This window comes from Vigna unguiculata, chromosome 3 (genome assembly GCF_004118075.2).
Source record: "Vigna unguiculata cultivar IT97K-499-35 chromosome 3, ASM411807v1, whole genome shotgun sequence".
Lineage (NCBI taxonomy): Eukaryota > Viridiplantae > Streptophyta > Magnoliopsida > Fabales > Fabaceae > Vigna > Vigna unguiculata.
In genome coordinates, this window is record NC_040281.1 from 3609484 (window position 1) to 3628497 (window position 19014).

Below are 19014 nucleotides of genomic sequence, written 5' to 3' on the forward strand. Positions count from 1 at the left end.
AAATTAATTAATTAAAAAATCAAATTATTTAAATAATGATATTTACAAAAAATCAAATTGTTATAAAAATAATTATTATTACATATTGATATACTTCCAATCCAATTTAAATTTATCATAATAAAAAATAATAAAAGTTAGTATTACTAATTATAAACCAATTCACTTTCACTTTAAATCAAATTTATTTATTTAACTCATTTTCAGTTCTTTCAAAGTTGAAAATTATTCCGATGGTTGTTGAGTGCCGTAACGGGAAACACTGTTTCAGCAAGTGATAATGCGTTTATTTATAAGATTGTTTTAATTAAAGAAAGAAAGAAAAAGGTAATGATATGAACACCATCGGTGACCCAATACTTTAACGTGACCGCATCTTGTGACGAAACGTGTGCCAATGATAACCGAAGGTTTTGCCAGCGTGGACCGTTTCTTCTTCAATGTTCTGCGTGCTTTCTCTCTCTATCTCTTCTTTACCCAACCTGTCTGTTCTATAAACCACAATTTTGCTTAAAAATCAGAATCAAATTCAAAAACAAAAAATAAAAATAGAAAAAGGAAACGTATAGAAAAAGCTTCTCCGAAAATTTGGCAAAAGAGAAGAAAAGAGATTCACGTTTGGTTCATTCTCCCGTTCGCTCCCTTTCTCTTTCAGGTTTCTTCTTCTTCATTCTTTTTTCTCTTTCCAACGCTTCAACTGATTTCTTTACATTCTTTCTTTTCTTTTTTCTTGTTCGCTTTTCTGCGTTCACTTTCCACTGTTATGCGCATTTTATTTTATTTAGCTTCTTTATTTATTTATTATCTGGTTAGCTATTTTTGCGATTGGAGTAATTGGTGTCCTTGTTTTTTCGTGAAGGCCATTTTTTCTTGACGATAAAGTTGCGATTTCACTGGTGTCGTTTTGCCCAAGATGATGTCGTTTTCGGGAATATAGTAATTTGGGTCTGGGAATCTGGATTGAAGTTCTTTCTTCAGCATTGGTTACTTTTGAACACTATTCAATTTGATAATTGGTTGGTCCCCTCGTTTTTGCGGAACTCAAATCAGTTAGGTTAGTGAAAAATGATTGAATCAATTGCCGCAACTTCACTCCTTGGCCACCGTCCAATTTTTGGTGGAATCTTGGCCAGGGATGTATCTGTTAAACGCAAATCTTTGAATTCTTGTCGGCTGCCAACAACCGAGTTTCTTGGTGGTGGAAGGATTGTGGTTTCTTTGACTTTGCCTAAATCTGATAAGCAAGATAGGGTTATGTTCTCATCAATTAAGGCCTTGGCTGTGGAGTTAACAAGGGAAGCACATGCTTACAGGGAAGAGAAATTGCCCAATAGAGATAATAGCAGGATTGATAGTGGATTTGATCAAAGGCCTGATTCATGGCCTCCGGCCAATAGAGCCGATAACCCCTCCCTCCGGAATCCGTTGCTCCGGCATGAGAGGATGGGGTGTGGTTGGTTGGGTGCTATATTTGAGTGGGAGGGAGTTCTCGTTGAGGACAATACTGATATAGAGAAACAGGCTTGGCTGGCACTCTCCCAGGAAGAAGGCAAACCCTCTCCTCCTGCTTTTACCCTCAAGAGAATAGAAGGCATGAAGAATGAACAGGCAATTTCAGAAGTTCTGTGTTGGTCGAGGGATCCAGCACAATTAAGAAGAATGGCTAATAGAAAGGAAGAAATCTACCAAGCTTTACAGGGTGGGATATATAGGTTCATGCCTGGTTCCAAGGAGTTTGTTAGTGTTTTAATGCATTATAAGATACCAATGGCATTGGTTTCCACGCGTCCTAGGAAGGCTATTGAGTCTGCTATAGGGGAGATCGGGATTGAGGACAATTTCAGTGTCGTTGTAGCAGCAGAGGATGTTCACAGGGGAAAGCCTGATCCTGAAATGTTTGTTTATGCTGCACAGCTTTTGAACTTAATACCTGAGAGGTGTATTGTGTTTGGAAACTCCAATCTAACAGTGGAGGCTGCGCACGAAGCACGGATGAAATGTGTGGCTGTTGCTAGTAAGCATCCTGTCTATGAGCTTGGGGCTGCAGACTTGGTTGTCAGACGCCTAGACGAGCTTTCTGTGGTTGACTTGAAGAATCTCGCAGACATTGAAATGAATGAATTTGGGTCTCCAGAGCCTGAGGTGGAGATGGAGATGGAAGAAGATTATGACCCATCATCCGTTGATGACAATTTCTGGTAAATCATATAAATGTACAGTTGATTGAACTTCATCTGATTGTTGATGATACTAGTTACAGGTTAGTTACTTGTGTATATGGTAAACAGAATAAATGGGGGGAAAATTATAAGTGATCTGCATTGAACATTGATGTTTACTAATGAATTTTCTGTTCATATACACTCACGAGATTTTCCTATTCGGTTAACTGTTTTTTTCCACTTTCCATCCGTAAGATAGAATACAGATGACCTCACGAAGTTTAGCCCACTTCTAGGTTTGGTACGTGAAGTTTATCTTCTGACCTATTATTTCCGAACCTAACTTCTGGAGAAAATTTGTCACCTTCAAATAAGAAGTTTTGTGAGGAATCCAAATGAGGTTTTGTGTTATATCTAAAATGGCTAATAAGTTCCTCATCAGTGACATAATTTTAAACTATTTTTCATCTGCGTCTTCGACTAAAATTTATAACGGCGATTGCTCTGCTTGTGGGGGATTGAAGTATACTAAGCCCAATATGTAAATCTTGACAAAGGGATAAATGTTAGTCATAATGCAATGTTTTGAGAGATAGGGGGGTTGGGATTTTTTGCCTCGGTTAATCATAATGTAGTATATATACTATGTGTTGCTTACTTGTTAGTTGAAGCTTGTTCTCTTACCAAATTTCTAAAGTAGCTGTGTTATTTTTTTGTTAAAGGAATAGAATGCTTGAAGGGGACCACTTTCATTTTGGTCTGTGGCTTGGACTTGTTGATACTAAAGTTGTAAAATTTCTATTGTATAATTTGAGTCCTTTAGCAAAATATGAACCCACTTTCTTTTAAGACACTGATTAGTTTATAAACCAGGTCACTATTACAATGAATGTGATTTTCCATGTGCATGATTCGAAACTAAACACCTTTTGTTTTAGAACCTAACTTAAGTACGATCGGGATTTGACATTCAAGTTTGTGCGTGTGAATAAATACTTATTCAAAAATGTTAATTTTTAAAATTGAATTCAGTTTCTTTTGAAACTAATTTTAATATCTCTGTGAGGAAATACTTAATTTTCACTTAAAAACTAACAAAAGTGTAGCGGGAGAACTGTGTAAAATATATTTGTAATCCATTGATTGGGATATTTCTAGAGTTGGTATAGTGATAGTGAGAATTTAAAGCAAAATGCAATACTCAATTAATTATATTGAAATATACATTATTTATGATTTTATTTTTAATGGACAGTTGTGGATTATAAAAAAGGTTCTCGTCTGTAATTTTACCCAATCTAATATAAATTGATTCACATACAAATGTGCTTTGAGATTATTTATGTGTTCGAAGTTGTGAGCTCCACCAAAATTAACCATAACAGAGTTAAAAAATCTAAAATATCGTATTATCAAGAAGTTGTATCCTTAGATCATCCTCTAATAAATCTCAGTTATAATCACAAATTTTATCCTTATAACTTGGAATCATTTTACAAAATGAAAAATTAGTAAAAATATTAAGAAAAAAAAATCACTTTGTCTCATTATAACTTCAACTCAAATACTAAAAAACACTGAAATCATATCATTCATATACGACTTTGATTAAAAAAAGAAAAAAACTAAAATTTGTGCTTAACACATGCTTAAACTAATAATAATAGTCATGATTATCCCATACTTTGTCATCAACACCAAAGTTGATTGAGAAGTACAATTTCTATACAAATTCAACTCTAATCTCAAAGTCATTTCTATGAAACATGTCTTATTCCGAGAAAATTCATGTTTCACGAACACAACTTATATTCATTTAAATGTCCATTCCCATCATTTGAAAATAAATTTTGACCACTTTGATAATTGCTCCCTCACCTGTGACCAAGATGAATGGTTAAAAGCCAGTTAACTTCTTCGAACCTAACCAAATGCTTATGCAGTCAACTGAAGTTATTGGTTTCTGTGCATTGAACATGCACCCAGCTTTGGAACTAGTTCCTGAATTTAATAATTGATTTTAGGTAAAATATTATTTATAGTTTTTTAATGTTGATTCTTTTCAGTTCTAATAGATTGATAGAAACAACGACGTGTTTTTAACCTATTTAATATTTTAATTAAACTGAAATAAACAATTATAAATAAAAAACAAATACATATACATGTAAATCAGCTTGTTAACCTACTATATTAAGATTTTTTAAATTCAGTAGTTAATTTTTTTAAAAATAACACTTGGTCTTAATTTTATCATATTATTTCATAGCAGTCCCCTAATGATGATTACATGGTTTTTAACATAAAGTGGGAAATGAGATCCACCCAAAAAAAGCAATTAGACTATTTAAAATTACAATGATTATGATTACTTAAATGTCACAACTTTTTGATTGCGTGTGTGCACACGTAAAAATCCATTCTATTTTTCTATATTGTTGACCTCAAACGAAACCTCATATTAAGAACTAGCCAAAATTGTTTTTTCCACCATACTCTAAGGATCATGATAACAATTTGTGAAGAAAAAAAAACACATATATTACACAATTTTCATTAAAGAGGTGTCATGTTTATGTCACAAAAAATAAATAAAATATCCATATGACTTAAAACAATATTGTTTTAATTATATTTATTATTTAACTTGAAATTTTAATACATATCATTAAAGGAGTTGTCATCTGATTATATATTTGAGAATTGAGTATATATTTAAGAATTTTACTTTTGAGATGCATAGATAACACATAACATATCACACAGTTCATTCTATGTACTCTTAACATTTAGTAAATTAATTCCGTTACTTTGGTTTCCGTTACTTTGGTTTAATGGGAATGAAATAATAATGTTATTCTTTTCAATAATTTATTTTTGTTCATTTTTTAAATTATATTAATTTTGATATTTTTAAAATATATTACATTTTTGTTCAATATGATAAAATAGAAGACTACATCAAAAATTTCAAAAATTCAAACTAAATTAGTATTCATTTTTTTTATTTCCAGAGACTTTATTTTTAATTTTAAAAAAATCAAAATTACTCAAAATTTCTTATAACTAAACTCCTCTGTGCATACATGACACGAAACAAGTGCAAGTAAATATAAAACAGAATCTAAAAAAACACCATGACATATTGAACTACATTTTCCTTTTCTATTATAAAAATAACAGATATTTATATAAAAATTATGCCATAAATAGCTCAACAAATCTTCTTCCGAATTTGCACAAATTAAGTATTTTTTTTTCAATTACTACTATTATTTTTAAGTGGGGGAGTATAATTTACTTACTCACAACTAGTATCAATAATTTACTTAAAGAAAACCCTAATATTGTTTTAGGTAGAGTAATTATTGTGAATATCTTGAAAGTAAAAAAAGGGAAAGATATATGTTTAAATGGAAAGAATAAGAATGATGTACCATCCATGGAAGAGATTGTGCTTCACTACTTTATTGTCTAAATCATTATACCATGCTGAAGTCTCGTGACCCTTTTGCTCACTCATAAGAAATTGGAATCATAGAATAAACTTTATAACTATATAATATTTATAAAATTATAATTATAATAATAATAATAATGCTTTGTTGTCTGAAATATATGTTTTCTTTCCTCATATTTCACCTCTAAATTCCCGCCCTGTAATATTATTATTACTTATTTTTTTTTACATAATATAATAATTTGATTATCTTAAATTACCGTAGTTTGATTTTATTTAAATATTTGAATGAATATGATTGAATTGAAAGAATAATGTTATTTTAGAGAGTATACTAAAGTGCGTAATGGAGAGAGTGGTGGTGGTGGTAATATATTGCTTCCATTTTGATTCGAAGAGAGAAATAGAAGAGATAGCTACGAAGCTAAGCTTCTCTAAGCTGTGACCCACCGAGTGAACCAGAGAAACACCTTCCTCCACTCTCTCTTATCTTCTTCTCCTTTATTTCTTCACCACTACTCACCGTCAATTCCTCAACCCTAATAACCGTTTTCCTCTCTCTTCTCTCCTCCGATTTCTAACATTCCTCCGCCTTTAGCTCCTTCAGGCCATCGCCATGGCCGTCGTTTCGCGAACTACCGCCACCTACTCGCACAGCCACTTACCCCGACGCCACTTCGATAGGGAGACCAGAGCCTCTGTTTCTAACACTTTCTCATGCTCTACCTGGGATTCTGCTAAGAAGCCTTCTCCGACGCAGAGAATTGTCACACGTGGGGGGAGAGTGATTGTTGCTGCTAGCCCTCCCACTGAAGACGCTGTGGTTGCCACGGACCCACTCACCAAGCAGGATCTTGTGGATTATCTTGCCTCGGGTTGCAAGCCCCGGGAAAAATGGAGGTGTCATTTTCATGTCTCGCTATTTGCCTCTTGCCTGTCTTCAACACGTGTTTTGCTTTATAATTGTGTTTGTTTTGATGGGCTTCTTTCTCTTTTCATGTTTGGTTTGAGATTATTAATGATGTTCCTTTTTATGTCGCCTTTTTTACTTTCCGCATGGTCCGAGCATTAAAGCTAACAACCAAGAACTAATTTGTATGGAGGTTTCGCTAGCCCAGCATTATTCTAACATGCAGAAAAAAAAATTCAGCTCTTCAGTAATCATCGCTGGTCCAAGAGACTTTTTTGTTTTTGGTCACTCTGAAGCTGTTGGAGAAGAATTGAGATGGTTTTTAATTAATCTCCTTTGTGAGCTGATACAATTGCGCTGACTTGGTTTATGGTTAGAATGCAATGAGTATTGTTTTTTGGTCTTGGTTTCATTTTCTATTTCCTATTTCCTTTTGCAACAATGTGACTACTGCTGGTCCCCCGTGGATGGAGGGTTACAAAGAAGAGAACGTGTGTTTCATTTCGATAGGAAGAATGTGACTGTAATTGCAGCTGTAACATGGAGGTTTTTTGTGGTCCTGCGACTGCCATTGCCTCTGGCAACATACGCATTTGTCTGAATTTTTTCTGCAATATCAAGGATATAAAACTGCAACAATAACCATAAACACAATCACAACTATCATTTTAAACCCTTAGTGTTGACAATTATAAATGGAAGAAAAAAATAAAAAAAATGCTTCAATTGCTGAAGCAGTCATCCACACTGTAATGCTCAAATAGTCAAACACTTAGCCAAGGTTTTTATTGAAGAAAAAAGTAAAGCAGCTGGAAAATATTTTCAAGTGATAGGCTGAAGTGGACAGAGGAAAAACATTTTCCTCTGGTCTCGTGTTCATTTTTCACGAGGGGACCTTTATCTTTATATTTTATTTCTTTGTTTGTGATTTTAGTTAAGTTTATATGGCACCTCCCTAGTTTTCTTGTTGAAGGTTTAAAATTTGAGCTGTCTGTGATGTTGAAGACTACTTTGTATGTCTATAAGTGATTAATTCATTCATGTTGTCTTGCAGAATAGGTACTGAACACGAGAAGTTTGGTTTTGAGTTTGGAAGCTTGCGTCCTATGAAGTATGAGCAAATAGCAGAATTGTTGAATGGAATTGCCGAGAGATTTGACTGGGATAAAATAATGGAAGGTGATAAAATTATTGGACTCAAACAGGTAAGTTAAATTTTGAATGAACAAGAATGTCAAGCATTTCTTTGATAATTACAGTTTAATTAATTTGTTTAAATTGCATGCATTGTTACTGTTGAAGATGTGAAGTTTTTTTGTACTTTATGTGAACCAGGGGAAGCAGAGCATATCATTGGAGCCCGGTGGTCAGTTTGAACTTAGTGGAGCCCCTCTTGAAACCTTGCACCAGACTTGTGCTGAAGTTAATTCACACCTTTATCAGGTAAGCCACATGTACTTGTTAGGGAGATCTGTTCTTTTGCTGTTAGCAAAAGAAGTTTGTGATTTTCTGTGGAATCATCGTTTCTTCTGATAAATATGTATATCATTGTGGGTGTGGTCATTTAACTTATCTTTTTGTTGTGATGTGATAAATAGCTAAATTTAATGCTAGTTTGTTCTGTTTGAGGCTTCTGTTATCTGATGAGTGGTCCTATTTCTTTCAAATCTGTAATTATTTCCATATATTTATGTTTTTAGGTTAAAGCTGTAGCCGAGGAAATGGGAATTGGATTTTTGGGAATTGGTTTCCAGCCAAAGTGGGAAATCAAAGACATACCTGTAATGCCAAAGGTAGTATTTTTCTTTCTATCCCCTCTTCAAATTTCTTGAAATGTTGAACAATTACTGATATCTCAGCATAAAAATCTTCCTCAAATGTCACTTGCTGACTGCATCAGTTATTACTTAGCCAAGCTAATAAAAGGATGATGACTTTAATTTGTGTCATGTATGAGTATCCGATACTTTAGGATACTTGACCAATACTTTTATGATGACAATAATTTATAACTTTTTGTGACAATGTCTAATAAACGTGATTTTAATTTGGATTTACACAATTTGCAATTGTATATTTATCATGTTTTAAGAATTTTTATACATTTTTCAGTATGTATATATATCATATCATGTTATTTTCAGAAAAAGTGTATTGCCGTATCGGACATGTATTGTATTGTCTGATACACATATCGTATCAGTGCATCACAAATACCATCTCATTTTTGTTGTCTTTTCATGAATTCGGTTGGGTTTCCTGATTCCAGGATTACATAGCTGTCAAATTTCAGTCATACCTATTCACGATCTATCATAGTTGTTAAATAGTAGTTATGATAGGGCCTTAAAGGAATTATGTGGAAGTTTTGACGCCCACTGCCACTTGCGTCCTGCTTTGTGGTGCTTTCTACCATTTCACATTTTGTGGCTTCCATTATGGATTTGGACCTTTTTTAGGCAAATTGTTTTGGTAATAGTTTCAAATAAGGTTTTTAAAACCTTTCTTCATTCTTCTGCCTGCTTGGGCCAATTGTAGCCCTTCTCCCTTTACCGTGAGCTGCCAGTTCCAACTCTGATGACCCAAACTGTGGCAACCACCATAGTTAAAGCTCTTCTTTCCATTTTATTTAATTTCTTATCTCTTATTCTTGTATTTCTTCTCTGTGCTAAACCTTGTTTTTCAATGTTGTATCCGTTTATTCTTGACCTTTGGTGGTTCAATTACCTGCTTTCTGACTATGTGTTGCCACAGGGAAGATATGATATTATGAGGAATTACATGCCTAAAGTTGGTTCTCTGGGGCTTGACATGATGTTCAGGACATGCACTGTACAGGTATATATGCGATGGATTGCAAGCTTGCTTTCAAAGTCATCTTAATTTAAATTTGGTGAATACATTATCTTTTGACACAATATAAGCTGCTCTGATGCTGGATAGTAATATTTTTTTTTTCTTTTTTTATAGGTCAATCTGGACTTTAGTTCAGAAGCAGATATGATCAGGAAATTTCGTGCTGGCCTTGCTCTACAGCCTGTAAGTAATGTTAACAGTTTTTTGTAAGGGAATTTGGTCAGTGCAGTGTGGTGTAATCAGTGTTATCTTTATGACAGATAGCAACGGCTCTTTTTGCAAATTCACCTTTTAAAGAGGGAAAGCCAAATGGTTTTGTAAGTATGAGAAGGTATGTAGAAGTTCTCATGCGGTCATTTTCTTTCACACTTTGCCTTGTAAAGGTGACTTATCCGTTTGTCATGATTGGAACAGCCATATTTGGACCGATACTGATAAGGACCGCACAGGCATGCTGCCTTTTGTTTTTGATGATTCTTTTGGGTAAGATATTTTCCAAAGCTTTCTGAGTCCAAGCTTCATTTAATTCTGTGATTTTATAAGAGGCATTGAAAATAAAACATTTTATCTTTTTGCTGATTTTGTTATCCTTCTTATTGACATCCAAATACATGTATTGGGAAATGTAACCGTAGGGCATTTAAACTTTTAAGATATAAGATTCCGATGCCATGAATGCTAAGAGATTTATTTGGCTATTTCCCTAAAACTACTTTTGACCAGATATTAAAGGAGAGTTCGGGTGTGATGAAATTGTGGGTCACTGTTCTACTTAAGTAGATGCTGTGAAGTTCTTCTGGTAGCATTATATACACACCGTCCAACTCATTCCTTGATGTTTGGAGTCTCCATGTTCAACTTTCATTTCTTTATTATGATTTTCTTCTATGACCTTTTTTTAACTCAGGGTTTGGCCGAAATCCAAGGGGTTCATAAACTGAATGATGTACCTAAATAAAAAATTCAAGTACTACAGTTTTTTTTTTTTATAAGAAAAAGGAATACCCTGATGACTACATCAAGACTGAAGAATATGAAGAAAGAACTCAGTATGCATAGAGCATAATTTGTTGTTTTACTGATGTTTGCTGAATTTAGATGGGTATTTTAAGTAAGATAGAACAGAATATTTCATTGAGAATTTATACATCAGTATTGCTTTATTATTCAAAATGCAGTACACAGTTTCTCCATATCTTCTATATATATATATATATATGTATATATATATATATATATATATATATATACACACACAGACTCTTGCTTGATAGATTTAATGGAGGAGATGTGTTCCTAGGCTATAATTAATTGAATGCCATTCCCTAGGCATCAATACCCATGAATAATAAAATGCATATTATCATTTGATGCTTGACGTTTTTATTTTGTAAGTGCATTAACTATTAATATTTCCAACAATGCTGGATTTATATTTAGTAAATAGCGTTATTATTTTCTGTAATAGTTATTTGAACTATGATAATTGTTAATAGTTATTTGAACTATGATAATTGTTGTATTGCGCAATCCCATCTAACGTTCTGAATTACTTTTTCTTAACAATTTTATCAATTGTATTTCCTGCAATGATTTTATTGATTGTTTTCCTCCTATTTTTTAATTGCAGGTTTGAGCAGTATGTTGATTATGCTCTTGATGTTCCTATGTATTTTGTCTACCGGAAACATAGATATATTGATTGTACTGGAAAGACCTTCAGGGTTCCCTTCTATCCTTAATGTTATTATGATTTAAGGCTATTTATTGTAGATCTGCCATTCTTTGTCGCAGAACTTGCTTTCCTTAACCACAGTGCATGTAATCTAGAATTTTCAATGAAAAGAATTGATTTTTTTTTTTGCAGGACTTCTTGGCTGGAAGACTTCCTTGTATTCCTGGTGAATTACCAACTCTCAATGATTGGGAAAATCACTTGACAACTATATTTCCTGAGGTTAGTTTTTGTCGGTTTGACAATATAATATTTCTTTGTAATGGATTTGCAGCATTTTCCTAGTTGCGTTATTATAAATCATTTTTCTTTCCAGGTCAGGCTGAAGAGATATTTGGAGATGAGAGGTGCTGATGGAGGGCCATGGAGAAGGTTATGTGCATTACCAGCACTTTGGGTGAGTGCCTTCTATTAGCTGTCCATTATGTTTGTAGTCACTTGGCCTTTGACATTTAGAAGTTCATTGCACTATTTGTCCAGCACTCACCATAAAAAGTGGTGTCACAGAGTGTATACGCTAGCATGTTGAAGTTCGGGTGGTAACTTAGCATTTAAGCTTATTCATGGAGGTGCTATGTGTGCAGCAATTTAACATTTATTGTCTTAAAAAGTGCTGGATTTGAAGTGTATTGGGAAAAACCCAAATCCCACATCATCTATGTATAGTGTTAAAATGCAGTATATAAAAATGGGAACCGTTCTCATCATAGACCTTTACAAATCAATTTTGTAGGGATAAATTATACCCAAACCCACTTTTTAATATATTTTTAGTTGCTCAAATCTTTGCTTGCATGCTCTTCACTAACATAATGAACTGCTTCAATGAATATTTAGTGACAAGCTGACTGTAAGTTTTCTGATTGTCAGGTAGGGTTATTGTACGATGATGCTTCTTTACAAAGTGTTTTGGATTTGACAGCTGATTGGACCCCAGAAGAAAGACAGATGTTAAGGAATAAGGTAGCATCCTTTATACCACTATTTTCATTTGTTTTGCTATTATCCAATCGGGCTGCCCAAGTTGTTCAGTCTCAGAAATATTTTATTAATCTCCGATATGTTCTCTCATGCAAAATATCTCTGGGATGGAAGCGTGGACTAACCCTTGTGCTGAAATATATTTAGAAGTAGGGGATAAGTGAGAACCGAAATCTTGTCTTGATCATTTGATCAAAGTGGCCTTGGATCCTTGCCTAGTTATTTTATGGAAGGTGCAACCGCAAAATTGGATAAAAGGGAGCTGTTTTACTTTTTACAAATTCTATTGAATTTCAGAGAACTAAATGTCACTCAGAACCCGGAAGATAAAGTATTTTTTAAGTCTCCTTCCCTCACACACATGCACACAAACACATGGGTATACTGCAATGCCTAGAAGTCATCTTAATTCTTCACGAGGATTGATATATATGTCAACCCAGGGGTCAGCGGATGATTCTTACTATTGTACTGTTTATATGTCAGCAATGATTATTTTCGTACTGTCTATACTAGCCACTTGTGTCTATGGCAGGTTCCCATAACTGGTCTAAAAACACCATTCCGAGATGGTTTGCTGAAGCATGTTGCTGAAGATGTTCTTAAGTTGGCAAAGGTAAAAGCCTAAAAGGTTTATTTGTGTTATTGCTGTTGTTTTCAATGTTGCTAAGGACATTGGGGTGCCTCCACAGGATGGCTTGGAGAGAAGAGGCTTCAAGGAATCGGGATTTTTGAATGAGGTTGCCGAGGTGGTTAGAACAGGTAATGTTTAATTTATAGGGTATATAATACTGTAATTGGGCAAGTTAGCCAATTTTAACAGTGTTTTTTTTTCATATACAGACCCGAGTTTTATTTCTACATCTTTAAATAGAATTTCTTTGTATAGACCTATACATCGTGAAATAGATTATCTTTACTATGCCATGCTTGCATGCATGTTGTGGTTTTCATGAAAGGTTTTCTCTGTTTTTCTTAGTTTTTGACTAATGATCTTTGTGGTGGCAGGGGTCACTCCAGCTGAGAGGCTTTTGGATTTGTATCATGGAAAGTGGGAGCAATCCGTAGATCATGTGTTTGAGGAATTACTTTATTAAAGGTGTATTATCTTTCAAATGTCAGTGGAAGATTAATTGTGTAATCTTTTGGTTATAGTCCTGGCTATCTCTAATTTGTGCTCCATTTAGATATAGGAAATAATGTATTTGTAATTTTTGCCATGAGGCTTCTCATATACCTTTCTTGGAAACACGATCTGATCTTGCTGACATTTAATTTATGTCACACATTTGAAAATCCATCAGCATAGTCATCATTTTAACAAGAACATCAATAGATCAAATGTTTGTGGTAGATACAGATGTTACTTCAATATCCTTTATTTATTTTTCTTTATTTCTAGACTATGACTCATTCAGTTACTATCTTTTTAAGTTATTTTGTCACTATTTTCCATCATTGTTTAAACTTTCACTAATCTATTCTCCATTTGAAAGATATATCTCAACCAACCAAAATATACCAAAATATTAACTCCATGTTTTTTTGTTACAAGTGATTACAAGTCATAGGTCATATTGCATGCTCTTGCGTAAGTAGTTCTTACTTCTAAATCATGATACCTATCATGAACAGTTGTTTGGCAATTAGCATGGGACACTACAGAATAGCCTTCTGATTGTGAACGTGAATATCTTGAAATTCAACTAGTTGGAGAATGAGGGGACTGGGTAGAGGTGGGTGATTGCTGTGGATAGAACATTCTATCTGTCATCTGAACCCTGATTTCATTTAATCAGAATTGATGGGCTACCTTATTAGCTCAATCCACTCACTTGAAAACCATATATTCAACAGCATAACTCTATCTCTTTAAACCTCTCTTCTCATCCCACTGTTCTTCAATTTCATTTATTTTTACACATTACAACACACCCTGATGAAACTTATACTATATTCATTTTCTTTCGTTTAGTAACCAATGAGAAATAGATGATTCCTGTTACAAAGATATTTTTAAAAGCAAGACTTTCAAGATTAATTAGAAGTGAACATTATTTTTTATTACTTATCATCAATTTAAATGCGAAAACAAGAATTACAAAAAGATTGTTTTACATATTTGATGATAACAGAAATTGATTAAGTCAGTCTATAATTGCTTATTAAATTACTCTTCTGAAATAATTCAGTCTACAAACTCATAGTATGTCGCAATCAACAGATGATGCAACCACCAGATATTGGTTGAATTAGCAACCACCTTAAACCCTGTGTATGGTAGCTGTATGAGATGATATCATACATTCACAATCATTTCTATCACATTTCCTTCTCTCCTGTTTCATTAAATTACGGATCAAAGTTTTCTCCGCAGTAGTAAATTCAATATAAACTGGAATACAAGTAGTACGTATGAAGACACAGATTTTTAATACACAAAATACGTATATACTTTTATCTTATCATTTTTATTACTGACCTTGCTCATAAAGACACTAATTATATATTAAATGCTCAAATTAATGTAATCGATTACGATTCTCATTTACAGTTTCTAATTCGGAAAAGAAAGGTAAACAATCTCTCCACCAGCTGGTGGTGTTACTCCATGAATGGAAAATATTTGCTGATTATTATTTATAATGAGGATGAGGGATTGGGGTTCCCACACCAATACCTAACTATTCTCTGTCAAGATGCTTAGGGATATATATATATGTGTGTGTATGTGAACACACATTTTGATTTTTTTTTAGTGGATAACCGACAAAAGAACTTAAACCCTAATGAAAAAGCTTGAAAATAAGAAGTGAAACTTCCAAATTATTACATGGTCCGAAGTCATGATTTCAACAACATTTTACTCAACAATTTCTCTTAACAAACCATTAAAGATGAACAATGATAGAAAGAGATGTCATTTCTTAACATGTCCCCAATAAATAACATTTATTAACATGTCTAAAAGTAATATCACAAATCAATTACATGTTACATAAGAATAAAGATGAATGAAGGCTACAATATACCGGTATTTCATGATGGAGAAACCATTAAACTCTAACAAGACTACAGCAAACCAACAAGTTCAGAGAATATGTATGTAATAAAGTGGATTTAAGTTCTACGGCAGATAAAGTTGACAAGTTAAATACTATATAAGATGAAGTAGTTATAAATTCGTTGTTTTAAGATTTTGAATGTAGAATTGATGAAGTTAAATATCATATAAGATGAAAAACTCATAAATTTATTGTTTTAAAGATTTTGAATTAAAAGTAGTGAAAAATAAGTTATCTGAATTAAGCAAACATATGTAATATCTTCCAAACCCAAAAGATTCCATGAGAAGTAGTGAAAACTAGTTGTGAGATGAGAGAGTAAAAGCATGATGAGCAAAGAAGGAATGGACAATTATTGGAAGTAGTAATTGACAGATGGGATATCAAGTGGTAGGAAGGAGTGATGATTCAGATATTTTGCTTAGCTAGCATGAGGCCATAACACCACAACAATCATGCAATGCAACTTCTTGTCCCTTTCCACGTCCAGCTCATTACACTACTTGGAGTAAGACACAGCCCCTTCCCAACAAACCCACATGAACCTATTAATTCAACTTCCATTCATTTTTATTTTCATGTTGACACTAAGAAAATCAAGTACCATTTTCATAAATCTTATCACCCCCTTTTGCCTTGTCCCTACAAAAGGACCAACCCCTCTTCCTCTTCCCTTCTCAACTTCTCCTGCATCAATCACAATTCTCAACCCTCTTCAATATGAGAGAAATCCTTCATGTTCAAGCTGGCCAATGTGGCAACCAAATTGGAGGCAAGTTCTGGGAGGTGATGTGTGATGAACATGGGATAGATGCCACTGGAAATTACATAGGAGACTCTCATCTTCAACTTGAGAGGGTTAGCGTCTACTACAATGAAGCAAGTGGAGGACGCTATGTTCCTCGAGCTGTTCTTATGGACCTTGAACCGGGGACCATGGACAGCTTGCGATCTGGTCCTTATGGCAAAATTTTCAGGCCTGATAACTTTGTCTTTGGTCAAAATGGAGCTGGAAACAACTGGGCCAAGGGGCATTACACTGAGGGAGCAGAGCTTATTGATTCTGTTCTTGATGTTGTTCGTAAAGAAGCTGAGAACTGTGACTGCTTGCAGGGTACTACTTCCTTAGTTCATTCAAGTTCTTAGTAAATTGATAAATTGTATGTTTGTTCATTCATTCATTCAATCAGGCATGTCGTTTGTCACTGACAAACTCTAGATTCAGATCCTTGAAAAATTTTCATGTTTATCATATTAGAATCATAGTTTCACCTTAGTAACATAACATGTTTTATTACTGGGATTACAAAAGAATTTTTTTTACTCTGGTTTAAGGATAGCACTAGAGTCTCTTACACAGATTTATCTAAATTGTGTACTTTTATTCTTTGATGGTGTTTTGATCTGTCCCTCAATCAAAATCAGACTTTTAGTTGAGAACATATTCATAAATGTAATGTTCACATTTAAAGAAAAAAAGGATTTCATTTCGTACAAGTTTTGTACCTTCTGAAACTGTGGATTTGTTTGTGGTTTTATGTATATGAAAAGTGTTTGTTTGATGATGTTGGCAGGGTTTCAAATTTGTCACTCACTAGGAGGTGGAACTGGGTCTGGAATGGGTACCTTGCTGATCTCAAAGATCAGAGAAGAGTATCCAGATAGAATGATGTTGACATTCTCAGTGTTCCCTTCTCCTAAGGTCTCTGACACAGTAGTTGAACCCTACAATGCCACTCTCTCTGTTCACCAACTGGTTGAGAATGCAGATGAATGCATGGTCCTTGACAACGAAGCACTCTATGATATCTGTTTCCGAACACTCAAGCTCACAAACCCAAGTTGTAAGTGTTGTCACCATTTATTAACTCTGAATAATAGCCAGAGCATGTGTTATGTTGGAGCAGAGCACTTCAAAATTAGCAATATCATCATGAGATTAATTTGGATTAGCGTAAAAAAAACCATTTTCATTATCAGTGATGTTTTCTTAGCTTTTCTTCTACCGTTCAATTCATACAGTTGGTGATCTGAACCATTTGATCTCAACAACAATGAGCGGAGTAACGTGCTGCCTCCGATTCCCCGGCCAACTCAACTCCGACCTCCGCAAGCTGGCGGTGAACCTCATCCCCTTCCCGCGGCTCCACTTCTTCATGGTGGGTTTCGCGCCGTTAACCTCCCGCGGCTCGCAGCAGTACCGGTCCCTGACGATCCCGGAGCTGACGCAGCAGATGTGGGACGCGCGCAACATGATGTGCGCCGCCGACCCCCGGCACGGACGGTACCTGACGGCGTCGGCGATGTTCCGCGGGAAGATGAGCACGAAGGAGGTGGACCAGCAGATGATAAACGTGCAGAACAAGAACTCGTCGTACTTCGTGGAGTGGATTCCGAACAACGTGAAGTCGAGCGTGTGCGACATTCCCCCCACCGGCCTCTCCATGTCCTCCACCTTCATGGGCAACTCCACCTCCATCCAGGAGATGTTCCGGCGCGTCTCCGATCAGTTCACCGTCATGTTCAAGAGAAAGGCTTTCTTGCATTGGTACACCGCGGAGGGCATGGACGAGATGGAGTTCACGGAGGCTGAGAGTAACATGAACGACTTGGTCGCTGAGTACCAACAGTATCAAGACGCCGCCGCCGTGGAAGAGGGAGAGGTTGACGAGGACGACGAGGATGACCTCGCTGCATGAGAATCACATCAAACACGTGTAACTGTGTTTGACATCGGAATAGTCGAAAACTACGTATGATGCCAACTATCTAATAATTTCTCTTCCTTGTTCATGTCATGAAATGCAAGTCTTTGTATATGGAAGGGAAGGGTGTGTTACGTATGTGTATAGTTATGGTTTGATTGATTATTTGCAATTTGAGTGAGGAATATTTTTAAGGATTTTGCTTTGCTGTTTTTGTTTCTCATTGCCTTTAATTGTTGTGGGTTTTTGTTTTTGTTGTCAATGTTAATGCTTTCCCATAGTTTTTGTTTTCTATTTTATTCTCCTCCTCACCTTTTCTATCATCTCCATGCCAATAATTGATGTGACCAGTTGTCTTACAGGTGGATAAAAAGGTTTTCCAAATTCATGCTAAATTAACAAGTAATTATTTACACCCAAATTAATTATTATTTAAAGAGAATTTCGCATAAATTAGAGCAACAGTTGTTCATTCAATGTCAAATTGGTAATAAACTAGCAAAACTTACATTTAAGTTTTAAAATTTGTAATTTCTAACAACTAAATGGGTCCATAGCTCAGTGGTAGAGCATTTGACTGCAGATCAAGAGGTCACCGGTTCGAACCCGGTTGGGCCCTTTTTAAAATCTGTTTTTTGTTTGCTAAATCATACTAAGTGCTACTGATTCCATAAAAGTTAATGTTGCTGAACAAAAAATAGTTCCTTGTCCATGACTTTAACATTCCTAACTTTCAGCAAATGGGTCCATAGCTCAGTGGTAGAGCATTTGACTGCAGATCAAGAGGTCACCGGTTCGAACTCGGTTGGGCCCTTTTTAAGGGTTTTTTTTTTTGTTTGCTTACTGATATTAAGTGATGCTGATTCCATAACAGTTAATGTTGCTCAACAAAAAATAGTTTCTTGTGGATGAATTTAACATTCTCAACTTTTGGCAAATGGGTCCATAGCTCAGTGGTAGAGCATTTGACTGCAGATCAAGAGGTCACCGGGCGGTTGGGCCCTCTTAACCCTCTTTTTTAAAGTTATTTTTGTTTGCTAAATCATATTAAACTGATGCTGATTCCATATAACTGAACAAAAAATAGTTCCTTGTGCATGGCTTTAACATTCCCAAGTTTGCTTAAATCTAGTCTCATTT

At 34.8% G+C, this 19014-nt stretch overlaps 3 protein-coding genes and 2 non-coding genes across 5 annotated transcripts; all 5 read left to right on the forward strand.

The window, feature by feature from the left end:
- The first annotated feature begins 473 nt into the window (after positions 1 to 473).
- LOC114178895 (5-amino-6-(5-phospho-D-ribitylamino)uracil phosphatase, chloroplastic) lies at positions 474 to 2370 on the forward strand. Its single transcript, XM_028065042.1, has 2 exons — positions 474 to 655; positions 860 to 2370. Exon 2 carries the CDS (start codon positions 1066 to 1068, stop codon positions 2200 to 2202), a length of 1137 nt encoding a protein of 378 aa, XP_027920843.1. The 5' UTR covers positions 474 to 655; positions 860 to 1065; the 3' UTR covers positions 2203 to 2370.
- A 3619-nt stretch (positions 2371 to 5989) lies between these two features.
- LOC114178261 (glutamate--cysteine ligase, chloroplastic-like) lies at positions 5990 to 13457 on the forward strand. Its single transcript, XM_028064069.1, has 15 exons — positions 5990 to 6522; positions 7587 to 7737; positions 7868 to 7975; positions 8233 to 8325; positions 9287 to 9370; positions 9503 to 9571; positions 9649 to 9719; positions 9803 to 9871; positions 11019 to 11112; positions 11256 to 11345; positions 11440 to 11520; positions 11994 to 12086; positions 12640 to 12720; positions 12797 to 12866; positions 13113 to 13457. Exons 1-15 carry the CDS (start codon positions 6239 to 6241, stop codon positions 13199 to 13201), a joined length of 1527 nt encoding a protein of 508 aa, XP_027919870.1. The 5' UTR covers positions 5990 to 6238; the 3' UTR covers positions 13202 to 13457.
- A 2279-nt stretch (positions 13458 to 15736) lies between these two features.
- On the forward strand, positions 15737 to 18154 carry LOC114177857 (tubulin beta-1 chain). Its single transcript, XM_028063438.1, has 3 exons — positions 15737 to 16283; positions 16744 to 17013; positions 17192 to 18154. Exons 1-3 carry the CDS (start codon positions 15890 to 15892, stop codon positions 17866 to 17868), a joined length of 1341 nt encoding a protein of 446 aa, XP_027919239.1. The 5' UTR covers positions 15737 to 15889; the 3' UTR covers positions 17869 to 18154.
- A 267-nt stretch (positions 18155 to 18421) lies between these two features.
- TRNAC-GCA lies at positions 18422 to 18493 on the forward strand. Its single transcript has one exon. It is a non-coding gene; the product is annotated as a tRNA-Cys (tRNA).
- Positions 18494 to 18616: 123 nt separating this feature from the next.
- On the forward strand, positions 18617 to 18688 carry TRNAC-GCA. Its single transcript has one exon. It is a non-coding gene; the product is annotated as a tRNA-Cys (tRNA).
- The last annotated feature ends 326 nt before the right edge of the window (positions 18689 to 19014 follow it).